Source organism: Sapajus apella, unplaced genomic scaffold, assembly GCF_009761245.1.
Source record: "Sapajus apella isolate SASKATOON/1434 unplaced genomic scaffold, GSC_monkey_1.0 scaffold160, whole genome shotgun sequence".
NCBI lineage: Eukaryota > Metazoa > Chordata > Mammalia > Primates > Cebidae > Sapajus > Sapajus apella.
Window position 1 is genome coordinate 1,137,383 of NW_022437100.1, and position 27,110 is coordinate 1,164,492.

Here is a 27,110-nt window from a genome sequence, read left to right on the forward strand (position 1 = left end):
GGGTTTCACCATGTTGACCAGGACGGTCTCGATCTCTTGACCTCGTGATCCACCCGCCTCGGCCTCCCAAAGTGCTGGGATTACAGGCTTGAGCCACCGCGCCCGGCCTTTCATAGAATTTTAAAGCACTGACAGAGCTGGAAGAAATCTGAGAAGCCCATTCACTTATGTTTCTACTCATTCCTCAAATATTTGTTGAGCATCTACTATGCCAGGTCATGAGCTGCAGGGAACAGAACCAAAGGGATCCCTGATCATGGAGCTAACAGCCAGGTGGCAGTAGATACCTGGAAGACAGGTCTGCAGGGGTGATGGGTTATAAGTGACCACAGGGGGAGGTGACTTACCGCCGCCAGGTGGCTGCTGTGTGATGGGGGTAGGGAGCCTCCCTAAGAGGTGGGACATGGGAGCTTGACAAGAGCAAGTCAGCTGTGCAGAGATGGCAACTGCAATACAAGGAGAGGCAAGAACTGGTGCTGGCAGAGAACCTGGCACCTGCCAGGGAAAGCAAGGAGCCAGTGAGCAATGGAGAGGGGACTACGGGAGCAGCAAGGTGGTTGCTGTGATAACAGCCTGGGTAGGCAGTGGAAGTGATGGCCAGCCCACTACCCCCACCTCTTACTGCAGGGAACATGAGCTCAGAGAGGATGGAGAGGCGCTACTGGGCAACCACCCTGCATCAGGAGCTTTCTATGCCACATCTCAAAGCCTCACAGCCCACTGCATAGGAGTCATTGTGCCCATTTTACAGATGAGGCCAATGAACAGTGAGGCCGCCTGCCTAAGGGCATAGAGCCACAGGTGGGCAGTAGGGTGGAGCCCAGGCTGATGAGGTTCCCCAACACTTCAAAGTCGCCCCCGTAGCGAGATGACGACTGCAGAGCCAGGCTGCCTCCAACCTTGGCTCTGGCACCGAGAAGACCTGTGACCGGCCCGAGGACCTTCTCCCCTTTGGTGCCTCAGCTTTCCAATCTGTAAAATGGGAATAATGATTGTACCTACTTCAAATAGGTGGGGATGAAATGAACTAATTTATGTTAAGTACTTAGAACAGTGCCTGACCCCCAGCAAGCACTTGATGGTAGATATTTATGTTTATAGTTCCACTGGCATCGATACTTACAGAAAGGCAAAGCTGAGATGACAGGTCGCCAGCCTCCCAGGGTGGAGTCCACCTCACTCACAGCAGGTTCAGGTGCATCCATTGAAAGTTTACCAGGGCCAGGCGTGGTGGCTCACACCTATAATCTCAGCACTTTGGGAGGCCAAGGCGGGCAGATCACTTGAGGTCAGGAGTTTGAGACCAGCCTGGCCAACTTGGCAAAACCCCATCTCTACCAAAAATACAAAAATTAACAGGGTGAGGTGGTGACACCTGTGATCCCAACTACTCAGGAGGCTGAGACAGGAGAATCACCGGAACCCGGGAGGCGGAGGTTGCATTGAGCCAAGATCACACCACTGCACTCCAACCTGGGTAGCAGAGTGAGACTCTGTCTCAAGAAAAAGGTTGCTGGGAGGAGAGGAAGCTTACCTTGGGGCCCTGCACACTCCTTGCTGGGGATGGGGCTGGCTGGGGGAGCCACAGACCCCTGTAGGAGATCTCCAGGCTCCTTCTAATGCCTGCCCCAGGACAGGCTCCCATTCTGGAGTCTCTCTGTCCCCGTTTCATGGGGGCCGACTCTCAGCTACCCAGCTCAAGGATCAGTGACCACCCATGGCCCTCAAACATCCCATCCACATGCACCCTGATATGGGCAGACAGGGCTCAGGCTGAATGTGAGGAGGCTGAGCAGCAGCTACGTGCCCAAGGGGCATGGCAGGGCCAAGACTAGGTGGTCTAACCTTGCCACCCCACACTACACGTAGTCCCTGCCTCTGGGGCCCAGATGGGTCACTTCAGCACAGGGCACAGGGAGTTTCATAACTTCCCAGGCAGGCACCCAAAGGGTTAAACTCAGGATCCCTCCTTCCTCCATCTCAATTCCGATCCTTGCTGACTCTGCTCCCCCTCCCTAGCCCCAGCTATTCTGGGACAATGGAGGCAGCAGATGGCCCGAGTCCTGTTCCCTCCGCCCGACCCTCAGGATCTTGGAACAACCCAAAAAGCTGCTGCCGCATCTAAATGCAGGCTCACCAGCAGCCTTCCTGGGTGGGTGGGGAGGACGGCGGCTGTGGATGGCGCCATTCCAGTCCCACCGGGCTGCAGGGCCGGGGCTGCCCTCACTCGAGGCATCCCATAAACTCAGCCCTGGGCCAGCCTAGAAAGAAACGGGGCTTTGGAGAAGCAGAAGCAGCTGGCTACACCCAACTCACTGTGTGACCACAGCACGTGGCAGTCCCTCTCTGGACCTCTCCTCCCTGGAAAACAAGGGGCTGGCTTCAGGTGCTCAGTGGTTCCAGACGTCCCCAACACAGATGTGGCCAGAACAAGGTTTCTGATTCTTCAAGGGTGGAGCCCCTGGCCCTGGATGCCTGGGTCAGGACCCTCTGGCCCTCGGGATCTCTTCTCCTCCTTCCCCATCCCAGAGCTCCACTGTGACCCCAACTCCCAGCATCACTGGGCAAGATATAACTTTCCCTCCATAACCCTCCCCTCCCCACCTATGTGCCACCATGCCTGAAATTTCAGATCACTTTCATTCATCTGTCCCCCTCCTTGGGATCCGAAATTCCAAGGGCACTTGCGTTTACTCAGTTCCTGCCCCTGGCTGTCAAACAGCCCTTTGGTGACATTATCTGATACCTGAGGCTAAGTCCTTCTGCACTGAGTCTCCATTCCACCTTCCCTGATTCTCTGACCTCCCCCACCCAAGCCCTGGGGGCAGAGAAAAGGAGGAACCACTCCACACCTCTCCATGCACACATGTGCCACACAGCCACAAAAACACACACACACCACATACACATCTTCATGCAGAATCCACTGAGCCCTTCCTTTCTCTGTGACAGGTCTTGGCATACATCCTATCACACCACCAAAAATGACCGCCATCTCCACTGTAATAAACAGATAAAGACCCTACCCCTGTCAGGAACGCTGTGGCTGCTCGTAACAGAAAACTGAACCAAAAGAGACTTAAACAAATAAGCATTTAATTTTCGTACAGAACCAGATGCAGGAGGAAATAGCTGTGGGTGATTGTCTGGGCCTTTCCTTCATGGTAGCAAGGTGGCTGCCCCAGGTCCAGCCATCACACCCACATTCACAGCAGGAAGATGGGGAGTGGGCTGCAAAACCTTCCCCAGAAATGTCTCTATTGGCTTTGCTTAGTTCCCTCTGGCCAGAGCTAGTCCCGTGGTAGCCCCTAACAGCAAGGGAGGCTGGGAAATGAGCAAAAGTATCATCACGATTGGCTGGAACCTATCATGCTCCTTCATCTGGGCCCGGGTATGCCGAGGCTCCAAACAAAATCTGAACAGGGGGCGGAGAGCAAGGAGCTTTGCGAGACTGGTCGGCAACAACGGCAGCCACTGAGGACCCTGGATTCTGCCATCCTTCTACCTGCATCCCTTCAGTGACTTGGGACCCAGTTGAGGGAGGCAAGAGTGGGCAGCTCAGTGCTTGAGCCCCAGAAGAATGCCTGAGAGACATGAGCCAGAGGCAAGAGCCAGGCCCCACCCAGAGGCCATGTCACTGCCTAAAGGGTTAGGACCCCTGAGCCCCAGCCCAGTTCTAGTGCCCCCTGCCTTTTTTGCAATTCAGCCTCCTGAAAGAGTCTACCCCCTGGAGCCTCTCTGGCCATCACCTGTTCCATCTGGTCCCCTGGGCCGTCTAACTCCCCTCCCAGGGGACTGGGATGCCTTCAGTGCCCATTGCCACCCAGATCCTGGGCTTGCCAACCACCAGAAGGCCCTGCCAGGAACTGCCTATCACAAGACACTTGCCAGGGGCACTCATTGCCACCGTGGGAGCCAAGGAACAGCCAGAAGCCTCTGCCCAAACTTTGCCCAGCAGTTTAGGATTCATCGGGCAACCAGCTGTGGACACCAGGGTGTATCTGGGTAGAGGAGACAATGGAGGGAGCGGAACCTGCAGAGAGACCAGAAAAAGACAGGACAGTCACCCCTACTTCTGCTTTCAGCCCGCTCTCCTGGGGGGACGCATGCCACAGACAGTTTGCAACAGGGTTTCTCCACTAACGCTTAGGGCTACACAATTCTTTGTTGTGGCGCTGTCTGTACCTTGCAAAATATTTAACAGCATTCCTGGGCTCTACCCACAAGATTCCAGTAGCATCTCCCCGAATCATAATAATCAACAATGTCTCCAGACCTTGCCAGATGTCCCGCAGAAGACAAATCACCCCCACCTGAGAACCACTAGTTTGGAGAAACTTCAAAGTCTGCAGAAGCCATCAAGAGACCTCAGCTGAGGTCAAGCACCTGACCACACGCCTCTGAATCTGTCGGTGGCTCCAGATCCATTTGGCAGTAATCTATGGCTTCTAGAACCTTCAGGCTTACAGGAAATTTAACATCAATTCCCTTTTTTTTTTTTTTTTTTTTTTTTTGAGACGGAGTCTTGCCCTGTCACCCAGGTTGGAGTGCAGTGGCGCAATCTTGGCTATGTTTGGATGCCTAGACTTGGCCCTCGTTCCTCCCATCCAAGGTTCCAGCCCCCAGACCCACCTGGAGGGGTCCTCCTCCGGGGAGAAGGGGCCCTGTAGCTTAATGACGTTGAGTTTCCCCTCAAAGACACCGTAGCTGAGGGTGACCTGGGCAGGGAGATAAAGGAGTTAGTATTGGGGCGTCATGCTGGGGATCCCCACAAGGGGGCAGCATCCTGGCACAAGCGTTTTAAGCCGCAGGGAAAGCTGTGCGGGGCACGTGAAATTAATTCCCCACTGGCGGTGGGAGCTCCTTACCCCAAGGCACTTTACAGCTGGACGAGCACTACCATGCCCTTAATCCCATTTGCTCCCTCGACAGCTGGGCTCCCTGGGAAGTTAGAACAATTCCCCCATCTACAGATTTGGAAACTGAGGCTCAACAGGAAAAGGCACCTTTCCAGTAAGCTGTATGCCTGGACTAGAACGGAAGTTTTCTGAGACTCACTGGAGGGTCTCAGCACATCCCTCTTGACCCGGAGCCTCTACTCCACCAGGCAGTGAGGACGTGGATCACGATTTCAACTCACAGGCTGTAGAGGTTTAAGACTGTGGGCTTATGGACCACCCAGCTAGGGTTCCAGGGCCCCTCTGCCGCATATTAGCTGTGTGCCACGGTCAGTTTAGCTCACCGGGCCTCACTTTCCCCATCTGTAGAATGGGGATAATGTGAGTACTGACCTCATGTGAATATTGTTAGCAACCAGCGAGTTAAAGAAGGGTGGCCTGGCGCAGTGGCTCACACCTGTAATCCCAGCACTTTGGGAGGCTGAAGCGGGCAGATTGCTTGAGGTCAGGAGTTTGAGACCAACCCGGCCAACATGGTGAAACCCCGTCTCTACTAAAAATACAAAAATTCGCCGGGCATGGTGGTGCTGTGCCTGTAATCCCAGCTACTCGGGAGGCTGAGGCAGGAGAGTCACTTGAACCCGAGAGGTAGAGATTGCAGTGAGCCAAGATCACGCCACTGCACTCCAGCCTGGGCAACAAGAGTAAGATTCTGTCTCAAAAAAAAAAAAAAAGAGGAAGGGAAGGCCCCCAGTGTGGTGCATGGCATTGTGGGTGCTCAGGATCCCCTAACCATTAGGGTGCCCTGGTTCGGGCTGCCCCAAATCTGCCTCCCTTTCCTGGCTTCAGGCCCTGCCATCCTAATGAGACCAACCTCACACCCCAGTTCCAGGTCTGGCCAATCAGCGCGGACTCCAGGGGCCGGTAGAAGACGGGTCACGTGACCCAAGCCCACTCAATCGGACCAATGAGCACCAGCCCTGGGATCGGGAGGAGGGAGGCGCTCTCGTCCTTCCGGTGGCGGGGGAAACGCTGGGCTGCCATCTTGCCCGCGTGAAGGCTGAGCCTTCCTGAGGACGGGGCCAAGTTGGGGGACAGCGGATGAGAGAGGAGAGAGTCCTGGAGGCCGTCTGCACGCCTAGACCCCGCCAGGCCCTCAGCTTCTCAGGTATGAGAGCCAAGCATTTCCTCTTCGGGTTAAGCAGCCCATGTTGAGTTTCGCCGCACTGTTGGGCAGGAGGTCTCAGGGACACCCTCAGCCAGGACCGTCTACAGAGTCAGAGGCCAGCCTCTGCCAGGCAGAGCCAGCTGGACCTGTGTTCCCTGCCGGCTGGTGGGGTAAGGATCCCACTCCTCCCTCAGCCTAACATCCGTTCCCCCTGAAGCCATTTCCATCCAGTAACCTCAGGGTTGAGCCATGGACAGGGAAGTTTGATGAAGGAGGGGCTCCCAACGGATTAAAGCAGAAACGGCCCCCTGGCTCCCCGGGAGGAACGTGGGGAGGATGGAAGGCTGCATAGAGCCAGGGGTGGGGGCAGGGTGCTGGGAACCTGAAGACAACCTCATCTCACGTGTGTGGGTCTCTCTGGCCGGCATTTGAGGACCAGATCAAAGAATGTCAGTTTCACAGATGCTAATCCTTGAGGGTTGGAGGTGAAGGGGTTGAGTCACTGTGTGCACTTAGGGGGTCCTTTGCCACCCTAGACCTCAGTTTCCCCGTTCAATAGGGAACAGTCAAGCCCCATAATCTAGAGTTCCAGGTTTCTTTCAAAGACCGGAAGGGAGGGTTGGGGAGACCTCATGTCTCACGTTCCTTTGGGGGAACCCCTCCTCTCTCCTGCTTCCCATTGCCGCCTGCCCCAAGGCCAGCCCACCTGTTCAGGGAGCTCCACAGTCCTCAGCAGCTGCAGGGTCTCCAGGTGGGAGTGGAAGAGGGGGCTGGGCTGCAGGCGGCCGCCCAGCTTGCACTCAATGATGTAGCCCACAGTGCAGTCATCAGGCAGCCGGATGAGAGCAGATGTGTCCATGAAACGGGAGCCGCTGAGGGACAGAGCCAGACTGTAGACACTGGCACAGGTCCTCCACATCCAGAGCCCCCACCCTGAGAAGGCCCTCCACTGGCACAAGCTGGCAGAGCAGAGCGCCTGCCTCCCAGATACTATATGACCTTGAGCAAGTCAGGAACCTCAGGGAGCCTCAGCCTCAGTCTCCTCTTCTGTGAAATGGGGATGCTTAACGGCCCTGTTTTCACAGGGTTGTTGTGAAGATTAAACGGAGGAATAGGAAGGCGATGCCCTTTACAAATGTAGCCTTCCTTCTTTCCCTGTCTGGTCATTCATTTATTCACTCATTTATTCATGGTTGAGCTTGAGAACCTACCTGGTACCAGAGACCATGCTAGGGCTGAAGATACAGAGATGAGAAGTGCTTCCTGCCCTTAACAGCAGCCCCCATTCTGGAGGGAGACAGAGCAGGGAGGAAGTCTTTCAGAGTAAGAGAGTGGTGCTCAGTCCACACTGCCTGGGGGTATAGAGAGAATCAGGCAGGCTTCCTGGAGGAGATGGCAGCTTTTTTTGGTTTGTTTTCTTATTTTGTTTTGGTTTTTTTGAGACAGATTCTCCCTCTGTTGCCCAGGCTGGAGTGCAGTGGTGCAATCTCAGCTCACTGCAACCTCTGCCTCCCAGGTTCGAGTGATTCTCCCGTCTCAGCCTCCCCAGTAGCTGGGACTACAGGCATACGCCACCATGGCCAGATAATTTTTGTATTTTTAGTAGAGACAGGGTTTCACCATGTTGGCCAGGCTGGTCTTGAACTCCTGACCTCAAGTGATTCACCCGCTTTGGCCTCCCAAAGTGCTGGGATTACAGATGTGAGCCACTGCACCTGGCCTTCCCCCCCCATCCCCACCACCCCCACCCCCGAGACAATCTTGCTCTACCGCCCAGGCTGCAGTGCAAGCGGTGCTGATGCACCACCTCTTCCTGGAAGCCTTCCCTTCTGCCCTCAATCAGAAGGCCCTTCTCCCTCCTCTGAAGGCCCTTACATTTGACCTTCACCTCCCCTATGGCACTGACCAGTCAGAAGAGGGCTGCAAATAGCAACTACCAGGGCCCAGTCCCGACATTTCTCATTTAACCGTTACCACACCATTGGCCATTGTATGATCAGGTCCACATGCAGATGGCGGGGATGAAGGCTCTTGGAGATGACATGACTTGCCTGTGTGTGGCAGTGTGCACTCAGTGCAGCCCCTGAGGGCAGGTGGCAGGTGGCTTGCTCACCACTAACTGCTGCTCTGACACATGTGGAGCGGTTTCTCCTGAGCTCACTTAAAGCCCTTCCTGCTGCAAAGGCCCTCCTGTACCCCAGCGGCTAGCCCCTCCCCGCCTTCCTGCCCACACCTGGGTCTCTGCTTACCTTGCCCATGGAGCCATCTTCAAAGCCAGTTTGCGACTGATGCAGAAGCCAGCACCCCCGGTGGCGAACCAGAACTGTACCAGCCTCTGAGGGAGAGGAGGGCGAAGGGGCAGAGTGAGCCTGGCGAGAGTTGGCGGGGAAAGGGACACCCCCAACCAGCATGGCTCAAAACCTCTTTATTTTGACTCTCACTAGAGTCTTGCTACATCGTGGCATTATTGTGCCATTTTATAGATAAGAAAACAGAGGCCCGAAGTCACATAGCTAATTATGAGTGGTGAGGTCGCTGATCAGACCCAGGTCCAGCTGGATTCCGGTTAAAGGGCACGTGTTGTACTCACCCGGCCACCATGCCCTTTCCCCTGAGAAAGGTCTCTACCTCACTCCATGTGGCTTGGGAGGGGCTGCCAAACACAGCACCTACCCTCCTGGGCCACAGAGGTGGGCCTGGGTGTGCGGGGCTTGGGTGCGCACAGGAGAGACAAGGCTGGGAAAGGAAGGCCGGGCTGTGCCCAATACCGATCACTAGAACTTTATTTTTCTATTTTTTTTTTTTTTTTGAGAGTCAGAGTCTTGCTCTGTCACCCAGGCTGGAGTGCAATGGCACCATCTCAGCTCACTGCAGCAACCTCCACCTCCTGGGTTCAAGCGATTCTCCTGCCTCAGCTTCCCAAGTAGCTATAGGCGAGTACCACCACGCCCAGATAATTTTTGTATTTTTAGTAGAGATGGGATTTTTCTATATGTTAGCCAGACTGGTCTCGAAATCCTGACCTCAGGTGATCCACCTGCCTTGGCCTCCCAGAGTGCTGGGATTACAGGCCTGAGCCACGGCATCCGGCCTCGGATCACTAACACTTTCTAGGGCTGACTTCCTGCCAGGTCCATTCCAAGGACTTGGATAGATGACCTCATTTACTTTTTTGTTCTACATTCACAACCAGTCTATAAGTAGGGGTTGTTATTACCCATTTCACAGATTAGGAAACTGAGGCACAGAGAGGTGAGGTGACCTCAAGCAAGGTCACACAGCCAGGAGGTGGCAGGGCTGCCAGGTACACCCAGAGAGTCAGGCTCCAGCATGCAGTTCTCCACCCCAGAGGCAAACTGCCTAGGCAGAGGTGAGTTGCCAGCGGTGCAGTGGTGTGGGAGCCTGGGGGACTCCCTGGCTCCCCTGGAATCGCTCACACACAGAGCCCTGAGGCCCAGAAGGATTTAATTAAGGCTCAGAGGCTGATTAGCTACTGATAATTAAGGCTTTGTATTTTCTGCTCTTGGTTTTCCTAATGAAGCAGATGGTGACCTGGGGAGGGAGGGTGAGCCCCGCTGTGTGCCCAGCTCCTGCACCAGGCACAGTCTCTAGAGAGGGACTTCCCGACCGTTTCCAGAGGCCTAGGGCCTGGACCGCTCTAACACCTGATACCCAGTAGGTCCTGGGGACAGGGAGAGAACCATGCAATATTTGGGACAGAGTTACACTAAGAAATTCCTCATTATTTATCTGAAAGTCAAGTTTCACTGGATGTAGTGGTTTTTCATTTATTTGTTTTTTTTGTTTTTGTTTTTTTTTTTTGAGATGGAGTCTCACTCTGTCGCCAGGCTGGAGTGCAGTGGGGCAATCTCGGCTCACTGCAACCTCCGCCTCTTGGATTCAAGGGATTCTCCTGCCTCAGCCTCCCGAGTAACTCTGGGACTACAGGTGCGCGCCACCACGCCCAGCTAATTTTTGTATTTTTAGTAGAGATGGGGTTTCACCATGTTGGCCAGGATTATCTCGATCTCTTGACCTTGTGATCTGCCCGCCTCAGCCTCCCAAAGTGCTGGGATTACAGGCGTGAGCCACTGCGCCTGGCCCTATTTATTTGTTTTCTAAATCTGGCAACCCGAATCAGTGTCCATCCAAATCTGGAACTGAGGCTGGTACGGAGTTCCCTGTTGTGCCAGGTGTCAACTCTTCAGTCACAGGCTAGTGGAGGTGTCTGGAGAGAGAGGGTGCCCAAGGCGGGGAAGGGTTCTGGGGCTCAGGCAGCAGCATCCATCACCCAGCCCACAGTATTCCAGCAATTTTTTTTTTTTTTCTTTTTTGAGATGAAGTCTAGCCCAGGCTAGAGTGCAGCAGCGCGATCTCAGTTCACTGCAACCTCCGCCTCCCCGGTTCAAGCGATTCTCCTGCCTCAGCCTCCCAAGTTGCTGGGATTACAGGCGCACACCATCACACCTGGCTAATTTTTGTATTTTTAGTAGAGGCAGGGTTTCACCATATTGTTCAGACTGGTCTCAAACTCCTGACCTCAGATGATCCACCCACTTCAGCCACCCAAAGTGCTCAGACAACAGGCTTGAGCCACTGCACTCGGCCACTCCAGCATTTTAACAGCCTCCACACCTACGTGGTGACACCAGGTGACTGGGAGCCCTGCTGCAGAGTTACACAGCCTCAGCTCACCTGGGCGCTCCCTGAGTGACCAGGACAAGCCATGGCTCCTGGGGGACAGAGGCCTCACTATGTACTGTCTCTGTGCCACAACTGCATAAGCTCAGTCTCTCATTTCACAGAGGAAGCCACCAGCCCAAACCCACAGACATGGAGCCAAACCTAAAACTCAGAACCCCTCTTACCTCTCTAGCACATCCTCACCTCCGGGACCAGCCCCACCCTGGGACCAGTGGGCCAAGGGGCAAAGGAGGAAGAGAGGGACCCACCGTGCGGTTGTGGGGCTGTGGCTCCGATGCGTGGATGGGACGGTTCAGGCTGGGCCTTCCCACGTAGACGTCTCGGGCCAGCGGGAAGGCTCTCAGCAGCTGCAGCAGTGCCCTTGGGTTCACGTAATTGTCATCATCCACATGGCAGAACCACCTGTTAGGGATGAAACGGGGACAGTGAACTTGTTGGTTGGGGGGGCTCCAAGCCAGAGTCCCCAGGCACCCCTACAGTCGGCCAACAGTGACAGAGTTCAGGGTAGGGGTGGGGGAGGCTGGCATTTAAGGCATCTGTTTGGTGCCAAGTTGCATATTGTATAAGATTTTGAGGATGGTGTCCATTTCACAGATGAGGGCCAACACTGAGAGGCTAAGACACTGGCCCTGGCCGGGCGCAGTGGCTCACACCTGTAATCCCAGCACTTTGGGCGGCCGAGGCCGCTGAATCACCTGAGGTCAGGAGTTCGAGACTAGCCTGGCCAACATGGTGAATCTCCGTCTCTACCAAAATTGCAAAACTTAGCCAGGCATGGTGGGGTGCGCCTGTAATCCCAGCTACTCGGAAGGCTGAGGCAGGAGAATCACTTGAATCCAGGAGGCAGAGGTTGCAGTGAGCTGAGATCCCACCATTGCATTCCAGCCTGGGTGAGAAGAGCAAAACTCTGTCTCAAGAAAAAAAAAAAAAGTCATTTGCCCAAGGTCACATAGCCAATCCTGAATGGCAGGACTGGAACCCAGCTGGACTTCCCAGCCATCTGCCCACTGCCTGCTAGGGGAGTGGGGGCTGAAGTCAGACCCCAGGAGGCCCAGGGGTTATTTTCACTGGTCCCAGACCACACCTATCCCCAGAGACCCAGGAACACTCACCTACGCCCACTGGCCAAGAAGGTGTCGAACTCGGCAGCCATCTTGCAGGACAGAGCTGGGTGACTGTGTTCTGCAGAGCAGTTGGTGACCACAAGGTGAGACCCTGGAGAAGTGAGGAGGAGTCAGGGGACCCTGCCCAGCTCCCACTTCACAGCCCGGAACACAAAATACAGAGCAAGGCCGGGCTGCAGGAAGTCTGGATTGGCCCACCCACTCCCATTTTACACATGGTGACACTGAGGCCCAGGGAGGGCAGACCTGCCCGGGACCACAGAGCTACTGGACAGCAGGTTGGGCTGGGACTCAGGTGTCCAGGCCTTGTCCAGCACAGTGCTTCCCCACACCCACGCCCACACAGGTTTCCAGGGAAGATGCCCACTTCCCTCCTGGGCAAAGGGGAATCCCCACATGCCAAAGGTGGGCAGCCCACTTCCTGGGAACCCTCAGGCCAGGACACAGCCCCCCTCCCCCAGCTTTCCTGGGCAACAGCTGAAGTCCCCCACCCCACCCAGGCCAGGCAGAGTTACCCAGTCTCTCCCGGAGGCCTTCGTCTGGGCTGTCGGTGAATATGAACGTCTAGGAAGGAGGAGAAGGGGTCAGGATTCCCGTTGGCCGAGGGAAGCACCAAACCAATCCACAGCCCACCACCACCGGGCCCCAGGTGGACTTTGTACTCCCTCAGTGACAGACACACCCCTCTCCTGGTCGCACGCTCCTTTAGGACAACATATACAACACACAATCCAGCTTTTGTAGACACACAACTTCAGGGTGCACGCAGGCCACCGTATACACACATACACTTGCCTCCTTTCCAGAGCGGCACCACAGGTACCCAACCATAGCCACACACCTGGGCAGCATCTCGCCCTCTGCTATCACGCGCGTGAGTGCGTGCGCGCAAACATACATATACATACACACACACATACACATATACATACACACACATACACTCACCTCCTTTCTAGAGCGGCACCACAGGGACCCAACCATAGCCACACACCTGGGCAGCATCTCACCCTCTTGTATCATGCACATAGGTACGCGCGCACACATACATACACACACATACACACACACATACAGTCACAGCTACACTCAGCCCCTCCACAATTACATAACACAACCCTAAACTCATTATCAGGACACAAACTCTATGTGAACAGAGCCACACCCACACCCAGGGGCACCGTGCCACTAGGGAGACGTCACGCCTTCACAGCCACACAAACCTCCTGTGCCAGCCATCTCAGAGATGCTCCCCCAACCCAATCCAGCTCCCCCAGATTGGACAGCGCCCCACCAAGAGCTTCCAAATGCTCTGTCCCTAGCGACCCTCAAACCTCACAAGGCAGGTGTCACCTGTTCCCTTCCCAGATGACAAAAAGGCTGAGTGACAGACCAGAGTTGGCAAGTGCCGGGCTGAGATTCAAACCCACAGGCCTCGGACCTCTCCCTGCCGCCTCCCAGGCAGCTAAAGCTGCTCAGCGCCCTACATAAACCAAACCCAGACTCTGAATGAGAGGCAGAGGCAGCCCGTGGACACCACAAAGACCAGCCAGGCTGGGGACTGCTGTCCTTCCCGTTCCAGGCCCAGCCCAGCATGGGGAGAGCTTCTCGGCTGCCCAAGTGGGTCCTCTCACACCCAGTGAGCACCCAAGGGCCTTTGAGGGCGTCCCTGGCCCTGGGACTGCCCTGCCCAGGACTCGGGACAATTCTGGACCCCTTCCAAGTGTCCCACCTAATGTTTAAAGCCTCCAGACTCAGCCCCCACTGGGGCCACACATGTGGCCTATCCCTGACCTCCCTCCAAGCCGTCTATCTACCTCCAAGAGTTAGTAGAGTTAATGTGGTTCCTCCGAGTAGGTGCATTAGTAGGTGACCTGCTGTGATGTTAGCTGTTAATCGTACGGCTAGTGCTACTGGTTGAATAAAAAGGCAGATTGTTTGGATGATGATTAGCATGGGAATAAGTGGGATAGGCGTTCCTTGGGGTAAGATGGGCTAGAGATGCTTTTGTTTTAAATCGAAATCCTGTGAGTACAGCGGCTGCTCATAGGGGAATTGCTATGCCTAAATTTATTGATAGTTGAGTAGTTGATGTAAATGCGTAGGGTGTAAGTCCAAGGAGGTTATCTAAGGTGATAAAGGTAATTAGTGCCAAGAGTATAAGGGATTGAGTTCATCTTTTAATATTATGAACTGTTGTTACTTGTTTTAGTGGAAGTTGAATTAATCATTGTTGGAGCGAGGAAAGCCGGTTGTTGATTAGGTTATTAGAAGGCATAATCAATGTCGTAGGAAATAAAATAATATTGCTAGGGAATTCCTAAGATTGTTGGGATATTGAAAGAGGTGAATAGATTTTCATTCATTTTCGTTCTCAAGTTGTTTTGTTTTTGTGCTTTAATTAACTTTGATAATGGGGTGGTGTGGAAGGTAAAATTCAGTATTTTTAATTGAATAGAATAGGGCTACAACTATTGATCAGATCACCACTGGTCATGTTGAAATATCTAGTTGGGGCATTCACTGTAGAGAGAGGTTCTCTCAATCTTTAACTTAAAAGGTTAATGCTTAGTAGCTTTACAGTGATACAATGTATAGATATGAGGCTCAGACTTCAAAGTCTTTGAAATATAGGAATTCTAGAACGATGGGTATAAAGCTATGATTTGATCTGCACATTTCTGAGCATTGCCCATAAAATAGGCCTGGTCATATAGAGGCTAGTATAGCTTGATTTAAACGTCCGGGGATTGCATCTGTTTTAACGCCTAGTGATGGGACAGCTCATGAGTGTAAGACGTCTTCTGATGAAATTAGCATACGAATATCTGCTTCTATTGGCAAGGTTGTTCACTTATCTACTTCAAGAGGTCGAAATTTGCCGGGTTCAAGAAAATAAGTTGGTATAATATAAGAATCAAAAGCCAAGTCTTCATAGTCTGAGTATTCGTAGCTTCAGTATCATTGGTGACCAGTTGCCTTAAAGGTTAAGTAGAGTTTATTAAGCTTGTCTGTTACGTACAGGATACGTAGGGATGGGAGGGCAATTACAATAAGAATGATGGCGGGTAGGATAGCTCAGATTATTTCCATTTCTTGAGCGTTTATGGTGCTGGTATGGGTTAGCTTTGTAGTAAGCATTAGGGAAATAACATAAAGGACTAGAGAGCTAATTAGGAAAATAATTATGAGAGTGTGATCATGAAAAGCAATTAGTTCTATAATGGGGGATGTAGAGTTTTGGAGACCTAGTTGGGCTGAGTGAGCCATTAAGATATGTAGAGTTTGGTCCATAATTTAACTTTGACAAATTTATGTAATTATTTTACTAATATCTCATTGAAAAAGTCATGGGGTCTATGGGATAGGCTTGAAACCAGTTTTTGGGGGCTCAGATCCTTCCTTTTTCGCTTAAAGATTTTATGTAGGTAGACTCTTTAAATGTGTGTTAAGGAGGGCAGCCATAGAGTCATTCTAGATTGGTAGATAGCTGCTCGATAGTTGAAACTTTTTGTTTTGAGGAGAAGACTTCTCAAATTATGAAAATTATTAGAATCACTGCTGTTAATGAAATGAATGAGCCTACAGATGAGACGATATTTCATGTAGTATATGCATCAGGATAATCAGAGTATCGTCGGGGTATTCCAGATAAGCCAAGAAAATGTTGTGGAAAGAAAATTAAATTTACGCCTACAAATACAGTGGTAAAGTGAATTTTAGCATAGGTCTGGTCAAGTGTATAACCCGAGAATAAGGGGAATCAGTGAATAAAGCCCCCTATGATAGCAAATACTGCTCCTATGGATAGGACGTAATGGAAATGAGCTACTACATAGTATATGTCATGTAAGACAACGTCTAATGATGAGTTGGCTAGTACGATTCCTGTTAACACACCTATGGTGAAAAGGAGAATAAAGCCCAGGGCTCAGAATATTGCGGGAGATCGTTTAATATTACCGCCATGCAGCATAGCTAATCAGCTAAAGACTTTTACTCCAGTGGGGATACCAATAATTACAGTAGCTGATGTAAAATATGCATGTGTATCCACATCTATCCCTACTGTGAATATGTGAGGGGCCCATACGATAAATCCTAGGAAGCCAATAGATATTATAGCTCATGCTATTCCCATGTATCCAAATGGTTCTTTTTTGTTGGAGTAATGTGTTACAATATGTGAAATTATTCCAAAGCCTAGTAGGATGAGGATGCCCAAAAAATCAAAACAGGTGTTGATACAGAATGGGATCCCCACCACCAGCAAGGTCAAAGAAAGTGGTATTAAGGTTGCGATCAGCTATAATATAGTGATTCCAGCAGCTAGAACTGGGAGGGAGAGCAGCAGCAGAACTGCTGTAATACCAAACGAAAAGGGGTGTTTGATACTGAGTTATGGCTGGAGGTTTTATATTGATAATCGTGATAAAATTAATGGCCCCTAAGAGGAAATGCCTGCTAAGTGAAGCGAAAAAATAGTGAGGTCCACAGAGGCTCCTGGATGCGACATATTTCCTGCTAGGGGCAGATAAGGTGTTCAGCCAGTTCCAGCGCCAGCTTCCAGTGTTGAGGATGCAAGTCGAGAAGAAGTGATGGGGGAAGAAGTCAGAAGCTTATATTATTTATTCGGGGAAATGCTATATCGGGAGCATCAATCATTAGAGGAAGAAGTCAGTTTCCAAAGCCCCCGATTATGATTGGTGTAACTATAAAGAAGATTATAATGAATGCGTGGGAGGTAGCATTAACATTATAAACATGGTCATCTTCTATTAGACTTCCTGGTTGACCCAGTTCTGCTCGAATTAGGAAGCTCAGGGCTGTTCCTACTGCTCCTGCTCATGCACCAAATAATGGGTATAGTGTTCCGATATCTTTATGGTTAGTTGAAAATAGCGATTTGTGAGCATAGGTAGAGAAGGATAAAATGGCTCTGTAAGCATTAGACTGTAAATCTAAAGACAGGGGAATATCCTCTTTTTTACCAGTTCCGAGGTGATATATCATATTGAATTGCAAATTCAAAGAAGCAGCTTCAACCCTGCCCGGGCTTCTCCCACCTTTTTTCCCCCATATGGTGGGAGAAGTAGATTGAAGCCAGTTGATGAAGTTGTTTAGCTGTTAACTAAATTTTTGTGGGTTAAAATCCCATCAAACTAGAAAGGGCTTAGCTTAATTAAAGTAGCTGATTTGCGTTGTTGATGCAAAATAAAGTTTTGCAGTCCTTACAGTAGCGTAGAAATGAAGTACAATTTACTTACTAAGGGCTTTGAAGGCTCTTGGCCTGGTTAACCTAAATTTCTAGTTTATTAAATTTATGGGGTTGTGGGCAGGAGAAAGGCGGAAGAAATGATAAGGTGGGGAGAAATGGTATTGGGTTTATGTATTTGAGTTGTCAATTTTTGTATTATTAGATGTGGGAAATATTGTTATTGAAATGGAGTATGTTAGGCGCATATAAAAACGTAAGTTTATTAGTGTTAGGATGGCCATAGTAAGGGGGATAAGAAGATTATTATTTTTTGTAAGTTCTTGTATGATAGCTCATTGGGGGAAAGCCTCCTAAAGATAGTATTATTAGTGGAATTAGGGGTATTATTCATGTAAGTTTGTTTCAGGTATGTGGTAGTGATAGGGTTGTTACGTTTGAGTTTAAGTAAAATATTATGAATATAGAGATTGTTAAGAGATAAATGAGTAGGCTTAGAATGGTAATACTTGGGTCATAATATAGTACTGCCATTATTCATCCTATAAGAGATTGAGGAGTAAGCTAAGATTTTGCGTAGTTGTGTTTGGTTAAGTCCTCCTCAACTGCCTAATATAATTGATAAAATTGAGACTGTTAAGAGGTGTTTATATTGATTGATGGGAAGATTTGGAGTATGAATGATACAGGGGCTAGTTTTTGTCATGTAAGGATGGGTAAGGCGGGCATTAGGGGAATGCCTTGGGTTACTTCTGGGAGTCAGAAGTGAAGGGGAGCTATTCCTAGTTTTATTGCTAGGGCTACTAGTATTGCTGTAGATAAAATTTGGTTTAGAGATGGGTTAACTGTTCATTGTCCAGAGAATAGATTGTTGAGGAGGATAGTTATGAGGATTATGGATGCGGTCGCCTGTATTAAAAAGTATTGCCGGGCACGGTGGCTCAAGCCTGTAACCCCAGCACTTTGGGAGGTTGAGGCGGGTGGATCACGAGGTCAAGAGATCGAGACCATCCTGGTCAACATGGTGAAACCCCGTCTCTACTAAAAATACAAAACATTAGCTGGCCATGGTGGCGCGTGCCTGTAATCCAAGTGACTCAGGAGGCTGAGGCAGGAGAATTGCCTGAACCCGGGAGGTGGAGGTTGCGGTGAGCCGAGATCGCGCCATTGCACTCCAGCCTGGGTAACAAGAGTGAAACTCCGTCTCAAAAAAAAAAAAAAAAAAAAAAAAGTATTTAGTGGCTGCTTCCGTGGAGCGGGGGCTTGTGTTTTTGACTAGTATTGGTACAATAGCTGGTATATTTAGTTCTAAGCCTATTCAGATGAGGAATCAGTGTGAGCTTAGTATTGTGATTACAGTTCCGGTTAAAATTGTAAGGGAAATAATTCGGTGGGCTAAAGGATTAATTAGTACAGGAGGGATTGAACAACATTTTCGGGGTATGGGCCCAATAGCTTACTTAGCTGACCTTACTTAGAATATGGTGTAATAGGTAGCATGGAGAGTTTTGAGTTCTTAGGTATGGGTTCAATTCCCATAGTTCTAGAAATAAGAGGATTTAAACCTCTATGATTTATCCTATCAAAGTAATTCTTTTGTCAGGCATATTTCTTATGTTTGGAGCAGGATGCCAGATGTTAGGATGGGTATTGAAATATATACATAGTGCTAGTGTAAGTGGTAAAAAATTTTTTCATAGGAGGTGTATTAGTTGGTCATAGCGGAATCGAGGGTATGCTGTTCGAATTCATAAAAATAGGGTGGTTAAGAGGAGGGTTTTAGCGATAAAATTTATTGTATAGAGTTCTGGTATAGCTGTAGTGTAAGGTGTTGCTAAAAAGATAGTAATAGTTAGGGCATTTGTGATCATGATATTTATGTATTCTGCTATAAAGAACAGAGCGAATGAGCCCGCAGCATATTCAATGCTAAACCCTGAAACTAGTTCTGATTCGCCTTCTGTTAGATCAAAGGGAGCTCGGTTGGTTTCTGCTCATGTGGGCATAAATCATATTATGGCTAGGAGTCATGATGGTAGTAGAAGTCAGGAGTGCTCTTGTGTTGTAAGAAGTGAATGTAAATTAAATGAGCCACTTATGAGTAGGGTTGACAATGGAATAATAGCTGGGGTGACTTCATATGAGATTGTCTGGGCTACAGCTCATGATGCGCTGATTAGTGCGCAGTTTGAGTTGGATGCTCATCCGGATCACAAGATTGAGTAAACAGCTAGACTTGATGTTGCTAGTATAAATAAAAGGCCTAGGTTCAAGTTAATTAAAGGGTAAGGTATGGGGAGAGGGGTTCACAGGAGAAGAGCGATGGAGAGGGCTAAGGTTGGGGCGGTTACGTACAGGGTTGTAGCGGATGTGGTGGGTAGTAGAGGTTCTTCTGTGAAAAGTTTTATTGCATCAGCAATTGGTTGAAGTGTTCCGTAGGGGCCTACAGTGTTAGGGCCTTTACGAAGTTGTATATAGCCTAAGACTTTTCGTTCTACGAGTGTCAAGAATGCTATAGCGACTAGAGCAGGAATAACTGGTAGGAGTAAATTAGTTATAAACACGCTGTTAAGAGGAGGAACCGAAGCTCTGGTTGTAAAGTTTCAAGTTTTATGCAGTTGCTGGGCTCTGCCATCTTAATGAGCCCTGTTCTTGGGGGAAAAAGTAATAATTTATAAGATTAAGATAATCATCTGATTTGTGAGGGCGCTTTGTGAAGTAGGTTCTCTTTCTCTTGTCCTTTCATACTGAGAGAAATATTTAATAGATAGAAACCAACCTGGATTTCTCCGGTCTGAACTCGGATCACGTAAGACTTTAATCGTTGGACAAATAAACCTTTTTTTTTTTTTTTTTTTGAGACGGAGTTTTGCTCTTGTTACCCAGGCTGGAGTGCAATGGCATGATCTCGGCTCACCGCAACCTCCGCCTCCTGGGTTCAAGCAATTCTCCTGCCTCAGCCTCCCAAGTAGCTGGGACTACAGGCATGCACTACCATGCCCAGCTAATTTTTGTATTTTTAGTAGAGACGGGGTTTCACCATGTTGACCAGGATGGTCTCGATCTCTTGACCTCATGATTCACCCACCTCGGCCTCCCAAAGTGCTGGGATTACAGGCGTGAGCCACCGCGCCGGTCCGGACAAATGAACCTTTAATAGCGGGGGCACCATTAGGATGTCCTGATCCAACATCGAGGTCATAAACCTTATTGTCGATGTGGACTCTGGAATAGGATTGCGCTGTTATCCCTAGGGTAACTTAGTCCATTGATAAGTTATTGGGTCAATAAATGTAGATTTACTTAGACTAGTAACGTCTTGGTATATGTTTTTAGGGGGCTGCGTTATACTCCAAGGTCACCCCAACCGAAATTTATAATACGTAGATGGTGGGTTAGTGCCTGTGGGTTTTTAAGATACTCGTTTGTATTATTAAATTGAAGCTCCATAGGGTCTTCTCATCTTATTTAGGTATATCCACCTCTTCACGGATAGGTCAATTTCACTGATTAAAAGTAAGAGACAGTTAAACCCTCGTGTGGCCATTCATACATGTCCCTATTTGGAGAACAAGTGATTATGCTACCTTTGCACGGTCAGGGTACCACGGCCGTTAAACATGTGTCACTGCGCATGTGCCTCTAGTACTGGTGACGCTAGAGGTAATGTTTTTGGTAAACAGGCAGGGGTAAAGTTTGCTGAATTCCTTTTACTTTTTTTAATCTTTCCTGGAGGCATGCCTGTGTTGGGTTAACAGTTTGGGTGATAGATTAAACTGTAGGTTATAACGATTGGGCTGTTAACTAACAGTAGTTGTTTCGTCTGATATAAGCTTATGCGGCGAGAATAATTTCACGTTACTTATGCTAACATTGTTGCTTCTATTAAGTAATAGATTAGTCCAGTGTGTTTTAGGAGTTCAGTAAAATGAATAGGATTAAGAGTAATTGAGCATTGAGCTTAAACGCTTTCTTAATTGGTGGCTGCTTTTAGGTCAACTATGGTAGTGAAATGTTTTACTCTCTATAAAAGGTTATTTCCTAGGGTCTAAAGAGCTGTCCCTCTTTAGACTAATGATTAGATTTACAGGAGGATTAAATAGTTCTGTAAGTAAATTGAAGGTTGAACTAAGATTCTGTCTTGGACAACCAGCTATCACCAGGCTCAATAGGTTGTCGCCACTACCCATAGAATTTCCCACTATTTTGCCACATAGACAGGTGCACTCTTTTAGCTGTCCTTGGGTAGCTCACTTGGTTTCGGGGACGTTGTTGAAGCTCTCTACACAAAGCTATTTCTAGTTAATTCATTATGCAGAAGGTAGAAGGGTTTGTCTTTGCTTTTTTATGCTTTATTAGGCTTTTGCCTTTCCCTTACAGTACTATATCTATTGCACCTAAATATAATTTCTATCGCCTATACTTTTTTAATAGGTAAATGATTTAATTATTGTAGTTAAATAATATAGTTATGAGGTTGGAGCTAGAGCTAGCTCAGAGTGATCAGTTATTGGTGAGATCTTCCGGGTGTAAGCCGGATGCTTTAATTTAAGCTACACTTTGATTCGTCCAAGCGTACTTCCCAGTACACTTACCGTGTTACGACTTATCCCCTCTATATCAGTGTGTAGTGGCTTATTGGCAAGATACTTTTATGCGACGTTTGAGGAGGGTGACGGGCAGTGTGTGCCTGCTTCATGGCCTTTATTCAATCAAGCTCTCTCTTCTTGATGTACTGCTAAATCCACCTTAGGTCTTTAGATTTCATAAAGGTACCCATCTGTCTCCTAGTCCCAACACCTGGTTATCCTCGGGGAGGCCCGGGCAGCATCTCCTTCTGAGCCTCTCCCTGGGGTCTGTCTCACTGTCAGATTTAGCTAATGCTGGAGGTCTCTGGATTTCCTCGGGGAGAAATGTCACTGGTCTGAGCCTAGGCCCTGGTCTGCTTCTTCACGAAGCCCACTCCCTTGGTGATGCCATGCAGCCTCTCGGCTTTAACCACCATCAGGGAGCTGGAGACTCGTGTACACCGCAAGCCCTAGCCTCTCCCTGAGCTCCAAACCGTCAGATCCCCCCAGCCACCACATCTCCACGATGTCTTAATGCATCAAGAATGAGCCCCAGGCTCTCCAAAATCCTCCCTCTCACTGATTGGGACCCAAAACCTCGGAGTCCCCGCCCCTCCTCTCTTCCTCTCACACCTTCCCCAAGCCTGTCAGCGACTCTACTCACCAGCCTCCAAATCACCTAGATTGCTTCTTGTCCCTCCAGCCCACCCAGCCACCCAGAGCCCCACCACTGTCGTCACCTGCTACCTGCCTTGCTGCAGTCTCTCCTCCCTGGCATCCCTGCTCTGTTCTGCCACCACCCCGTCTGTTTTCGACACAGCCCCAAGGGATCCCATAAAAGGAGCCAGCCCTTTCCTACCCTGCCCCCAGCAAACTTTTGCCACCAAACAGGCACCAGATAGCGGAGCGCTCTAGTTTGGAGCATGGGCCAAATGGGCTGAGGAACGTTTCCCAGTGAAGACCGAGTAAGCCCAAATAAAGCAGGACAATAGGCACTTTGGGAGGCTGAGGCAGGTGGATCATGAGGCCAGGAGTTCAAGACCAGCCTGACCAACATGATGAAACCCCATCTCTACTAAAAATAGAAAAATTAGCCTGGTGTGGTGGTGCCTGCCTGTAATCCCAGCTACTCAGGAAGCTGAGGATCACTTGAAACCAGGAGGCGGAGATTCCAGTGAGCTAGGATCGTGCCTCTGCACTCCAGCCTGGGCAACAGAGTGAGACTCTGTCTCAAAAAAAAAAGCAGGAGAATAAAGCAGCCATGAGCAGAGGGAGGGAGGGAGCCGAGAAGGGGAGTCCAGGTCCAGAGGGGTGGGGGCATGGGAGAGGGCAGCGAGGCTGGTGCTTTCAGTCCCCGGGAATCCTGAGGTTGGCCCAGAGCACTGGGCAGAGTTTCCTCAGAGCTGAAGGCTGCATTTGATTTGTTTAAGGAGAGGGCCTGACAATGGTGGAAACTTCACAGGCGGCCGCTGGAAACAAAAGGACACGCAGCCTGCTGGGGTAGGGGAGGGGTGGCCGGGGACCATCTGCTGTGGAGGAGGGGAGTTGTGGGGCCGCTGCCACCTCTCCCCCGGCCACCCGGCCATCCCGTCCCCGCCCCTGCCCCCTGCCCACAAGGGGAGGAGAAAGGCTCCCCTTGAGTGCAAAACCCGCCTCCCCCAGCCCACCCCCTCGCCCAGGACAAAGGCCGGCACACGAGTCCCCGGCCCCTGCCACAAGGCCCACCTGCTACCCAGCCGCCCTTAACCAGCCGGAGGGGCGCCCAGTGCTGCAGTTAACCAGCTCAGGCCCGGTCCAGACACTCCCGCCCCATGGAGATGAGGAAACTGTAGGCCGAAAGGGGAGGGCCTTGGCCAAGGTCACAGAGAGAAGTGAGCCAAAGGGTGAAAGAGACATGGGGTGGCGAGCGAGGACCTCCCTGTCCTTCCACCTCCTCCTCCATCTCAGCATCCTTCCTTCTTTCAACTTTAAAGACAAGACTTCTGGAGTCTGCCCCTCGCCCCTTGGGTCCCGCTGAGTGGCTTCATCTCCCACCTCAGCTGAACCTGCTCGGTGTTTGCACTGTGAGGTGGGAACGTCACGGGCGTCACAGTTGACCTCTGCGGCTTGCCATGAGGGTGGAACAAGCAACTCGCCTGATCTGCAGCCCGTAGCTGCCAGCACCCCACTCCCACCCCACCACCTGATTCACAGCTGGGATTGAGCTTCGGACACAGGGGTTGTTCTTGCCTGCCTCTGCTGCCCTGGTTCTGTCAGGCACAGCTGCCCAGCCCGAAGGCCAAGGACCCTCTCCTGTAGCCCAGTGGCCCAGGCCTCACAGGGTTCCCAAGTCTCAGCAGGGGAGAAAGGGGCCCAGACAGGGGCAAGGTTCTAGGTCCCGCTGGTCTCTGACCCATCAGGCCTTCTGAGTGACGCTGCGCCAGCCAGCACTTCCTCCTCTCTGGCCTCAGTTTCCCCATCCAGGGCAAGGGCATCAGATGGAGACAGGACAGGAAAAGGCCGTGGGCCATGTGAGGCCACGCTCCCGGGTACACAGACGCATAAACAGGAAGGCCTGTGGGAGGGCCCGCCTCGGCGGCTTCCGCAGGAAGAACCAAGAGCTCCCCAAGAGGAGAAGCTGTGTGGGGTCCAGAGAAGAGCTGGGGTGCTCGGGGCCAGCTGGAGAAGCCTTAAGCCTGGTGTAAGAGCCAAAATCAAGGCAGGGCGCCCTCCCCAGGACAGCCTGGCCTCCCAGGCTTCCTCTCCCTGTCTTGGTCTTTCAGGAGGCCTAACTCCCTCCAAAGACTCAGTCACTTCCTCCTATTGAGCCAGCCTCCAAAGAGGGGTGGGTGTGTGTGTGTGTGTGTGTGTACGCGCACGCCCGTTCTCCACCTCCCGAGCAATGGTCCCTAACACCCGGCATCACTGATTTTGCTTGAGGAAGACACTGGATGCGAGGAGGGGAAGAGCTGGAAGGGATTTGGCTTGCCGGAGCCATGCACCCATGTGACACCCACGCCTCTTGTCACGGCATATCTAGCACACTCCAGCTCCATGCGTACGAGCACGTGCGCACACAAAATCCTGCAGGCCTGGCAGGCCTCCCGACCTCCCACCACCACTCCTCTCCCTCTACCCTGGCAGCACCCACTCTCCTTCCCTCCCTCTGAAGCAGCCCTGCAGAAAGCCAGCGCAGGAAGCCAGACATGGCACCCTTGGCACGCCCCGGGCAGCAGAGGCACAGCGGCAGGGGCTGTCGGGAAGCCTGAAAGGATGCCTCCCCCAGAACAGACCCCACCTAGACAGTCTCCCCTTGTCTGCAGCCCTCAGAGCCTGGGCCAAGGACCCAGTGCCCCAGGCCTCATGGGGCTCAGGTGGCCCTAGGGACAGCACCTAGGGCCTGGGTGGGGCAGCCTGGCCTGGGCGTGGGTCACGATCAGGACCTCTTGGAGGCCTCCATCCCAGCTGCCCAACACTCACCATTGCCCCCAGTGCCAGGCTGGGCCTTGGTGGCTAGGAGTGAGGCCCCACAAGAGAAGCTAGGAATAAAAGAACCCCCGGGAGAGACCCAGGAGCCTGGGGCAGGGGCCCAGCCTGACCCCCAAAAGTGGCGGAGCAGTGGGCCCTGGGTGTACCAGGATGAGTGCAGGGCACAGGCAGGGCCGCAGGCAGCCCCTGAGACCCGGAAGAAGGAGAGGGGAAGAGGATCCCAGATTGGGCAGGTATCGGGCAGCTTCTCCCATGAGGCAGTCAGGGACCCCAGCCCAGGAGAAAGGCCTCTGAGAACCCCTTAGTCCAGGGACCACTCCCAGAGCCCAGTGTCACCCACTTGTCACCTGTTCCCTGGTCCTGGAGACCCACGTGTCCAGCAGCAGCTCCAGGCGCAAGCGGTGGAAGGCCCGGGTCGTCTTAACTGCGATAAAGACATCGCGCAGCTGTAGCTCAGGGGGCCCCGGGCTCGGCTGGCTCAGTTCGGGGGTCTCCTGTACCTGCTGTGGGGACAGGCTCAAGTGGTACCGCAGACACAGAAGCCCCATGCACAGGAGGGTGAGGAGGGCTCCAGCCAGGCCCCGCAGGAGCCGGCACTGCATTGGTTGGCCCTGGGACCCCAGACAGCTCAGCCCCCAAATCCCAGCCAGACGGGGAGGGAGGCTGGTCAGGCCGGGGCTCCAGCAGAGGCAAAAATCTGGCAAGCATCAGGGGCTGGCAAGGAGGGAAGAGGTAGGAGCCGAGACTCTGGACCCGGAGGCTGAGCCATGGCAGCACGGTCTCGACCGCGCCAGCCCTCCACCTGCTCCCGGCCGGCCGGCCAGCCGGCCGCAGCCTCCGGGACTGCCGGGCCCCGCCCCGCTCAGCCCGAGAGGCGGGGCCAGACGAAGGGAACCCCAGACAGAGGCGGCTGAAAGGAGGCACTAGCAGAAGGGGCAGCCCTGGCTCTACCAGCTGCTGCGGTGAGAGGAAGTCACAACAAACTCTCCGTGCGCGGTGGAAGGGAGGTTCCTCCAGGACCATCCACGTCCCCAGAGACCTGTCAGCTTGGCCCATTCAACACCCATTACTTTGGTGTCCTGCGTCGCCCGGCGTTTGCTCAGTTTCCCTCCGGGATGAGGTCCCCTCCCACCAGCCTCACCCACATTCCCTCCGCTAGGTTGAATTCTATCTGAACTTTAAAGCTCAAGGGTTCCCTTCTCCAGGAAGCCTTTCATGATGCCCCCTCTTAACATCTGGGGCTCCCGCGGTAGTTCGCTCAGATCCTGTGGTCTTCCCAACAGCACTGGGGCTGTCACTCCCAGTTTATGGCCAAAGATGTAAGGCACAAAGGCACAGAATGAGCAGAGATGATCCAGCAGCTCAGCTGCAGAGTTGACAGAACCCAGGTCTCTGGTCCTCATCTGGTTCTCAGGAGGTCCTGCCCCGCCGTGGCGCTGCCCATACCCAACGTCACTCCGCAGTCTCTGGAGCTGCTGCTCTCCCAGCACCCAGCCAGTGGACAGACAGAGGGCCTTCTCCAGCCACCACCTCCGTCTTGTTTCGGACAAGCTCACTCACACCTCCTCCCTCCGCTGCTGAAAGCCTGCACTGGCTCCCATTTTCTACAGAACAAAAGCCAAAAATGCACTCAGTAGCCCACAAGGCCCTCCCACCCGTCCTGCTACTCACTCTGCTACACTGCAGACCCCTGGGATCCTGGCTGTCCCAGGCACACGGCTGCCACAGGACCTTGTCACTTGCTGTCCCCACCCACAACCCTCCCTAGAGACCTCATCTCACTCTCCCACTCCCTCTGGGCTTTACACAAAGGTCACCATCTCTGTGAGGCCTTCCCTGGCCACTTTATTAACATTGCAACCCCTTGCCCCCTCCTTCCCAGCCCCCCAGGCCTGTCCTTCCCAAGCCGCCTTTTTTTTTTTTTTTTTTTTTTGTGATGGAGTCTCACTCTGTTGGCCAGGCTGG

The 27,110-nt window shown here is 51.8% G+C and overlaps 1 protein-coding gene and 4 long non-coding RNA genes across 5 annotated transcripts in view; 2 read left to right on the forward strand and 3 right to left on the reverse strand.

Moving 5' to 3' along the window:
- LOC116542062 overlaps window positions 1-19,498 on the forward strand; it is a 21,007-nt gene extending 1,509 nt beyond the window's left edge. Inside the window, exons 2-3 of the long non-coding RNA XR_004265051.1 lie at window positions 13,516-13,518; window positions 19,235-19,498. This is a non-coding gene — a long non-coding RNA (uncharacterized LOC116542062). The remainder of the gene's footprint in view (window positions 1-13,515; window positions 13,519-19,234) is intronic.
- On the reverse strand, window positions 178-1,328 carry LOC116542064. Its single transcript, XR_004265053.1, has 2 exons — window positions 1,124-1,328; window positions 178-972 (listed from the first exon to the last, which is right to left on the reverse strand). It is a non-coding gene; the product is annotated as an uncharacterized LOC116542064 (long non-coding RNA).
- On the reverse strand, window positions 3,080-26,008 carry MFNG (MFNG O-fucosylpeptide 3-beta-N-acetylglucosaminyltransferase). Its single transcript, XM_032266727.1, has 8 exons — window positions 25,493-26,008; window positions 12,410-12,458; window positions 11,883-11,985; window positions 11,019-11,172; window positions 8,316-8,401; window positions 6,773-6,938; window positions 4,633-4,718; window positions 3,080-4,033 (listed from the first exon to the last, which is right to left on the reverse strand). The coding sequence occupies exons 1-8, from the start codon at window positions 25,745-25,747 to the stop codon at window positions 3,967-3,969; spliced, it is 966 nt and encodes a 321-aa protein (XP_032122618.1). The 5' UTR covers window positions 25,748-26,008; the 3' UTR covers window positions 3,080-3,966.
- On the reverse strand, window positions 18,766-22,740 carry LOC116542061. The gene is made up of 2 exons (XR_004265050.1): window positions 21,398-22,740; window positions 18,766-19,842 (listed from the first exon to the last, which is right to left on the reverse strand). It is a non-coding gene; the product is annotated as an uncharacterized LOC116542061 (long non-coding RNA).
- On the forward strand, window positions 20,198-25,846 carry LOC116542063. Its single transcript, XR_004265052.1, has 3 exons — window positions 20,198-20,683; window positions 25,512-25,517; window positions 25,833-25,846. It is a non-coding gene; the product is annotated as an uncharacterized LOC116542063 (long non-coding RNA).
- Window positions 26,009-27,110: the final 1,102 nt, after the last annotated feature.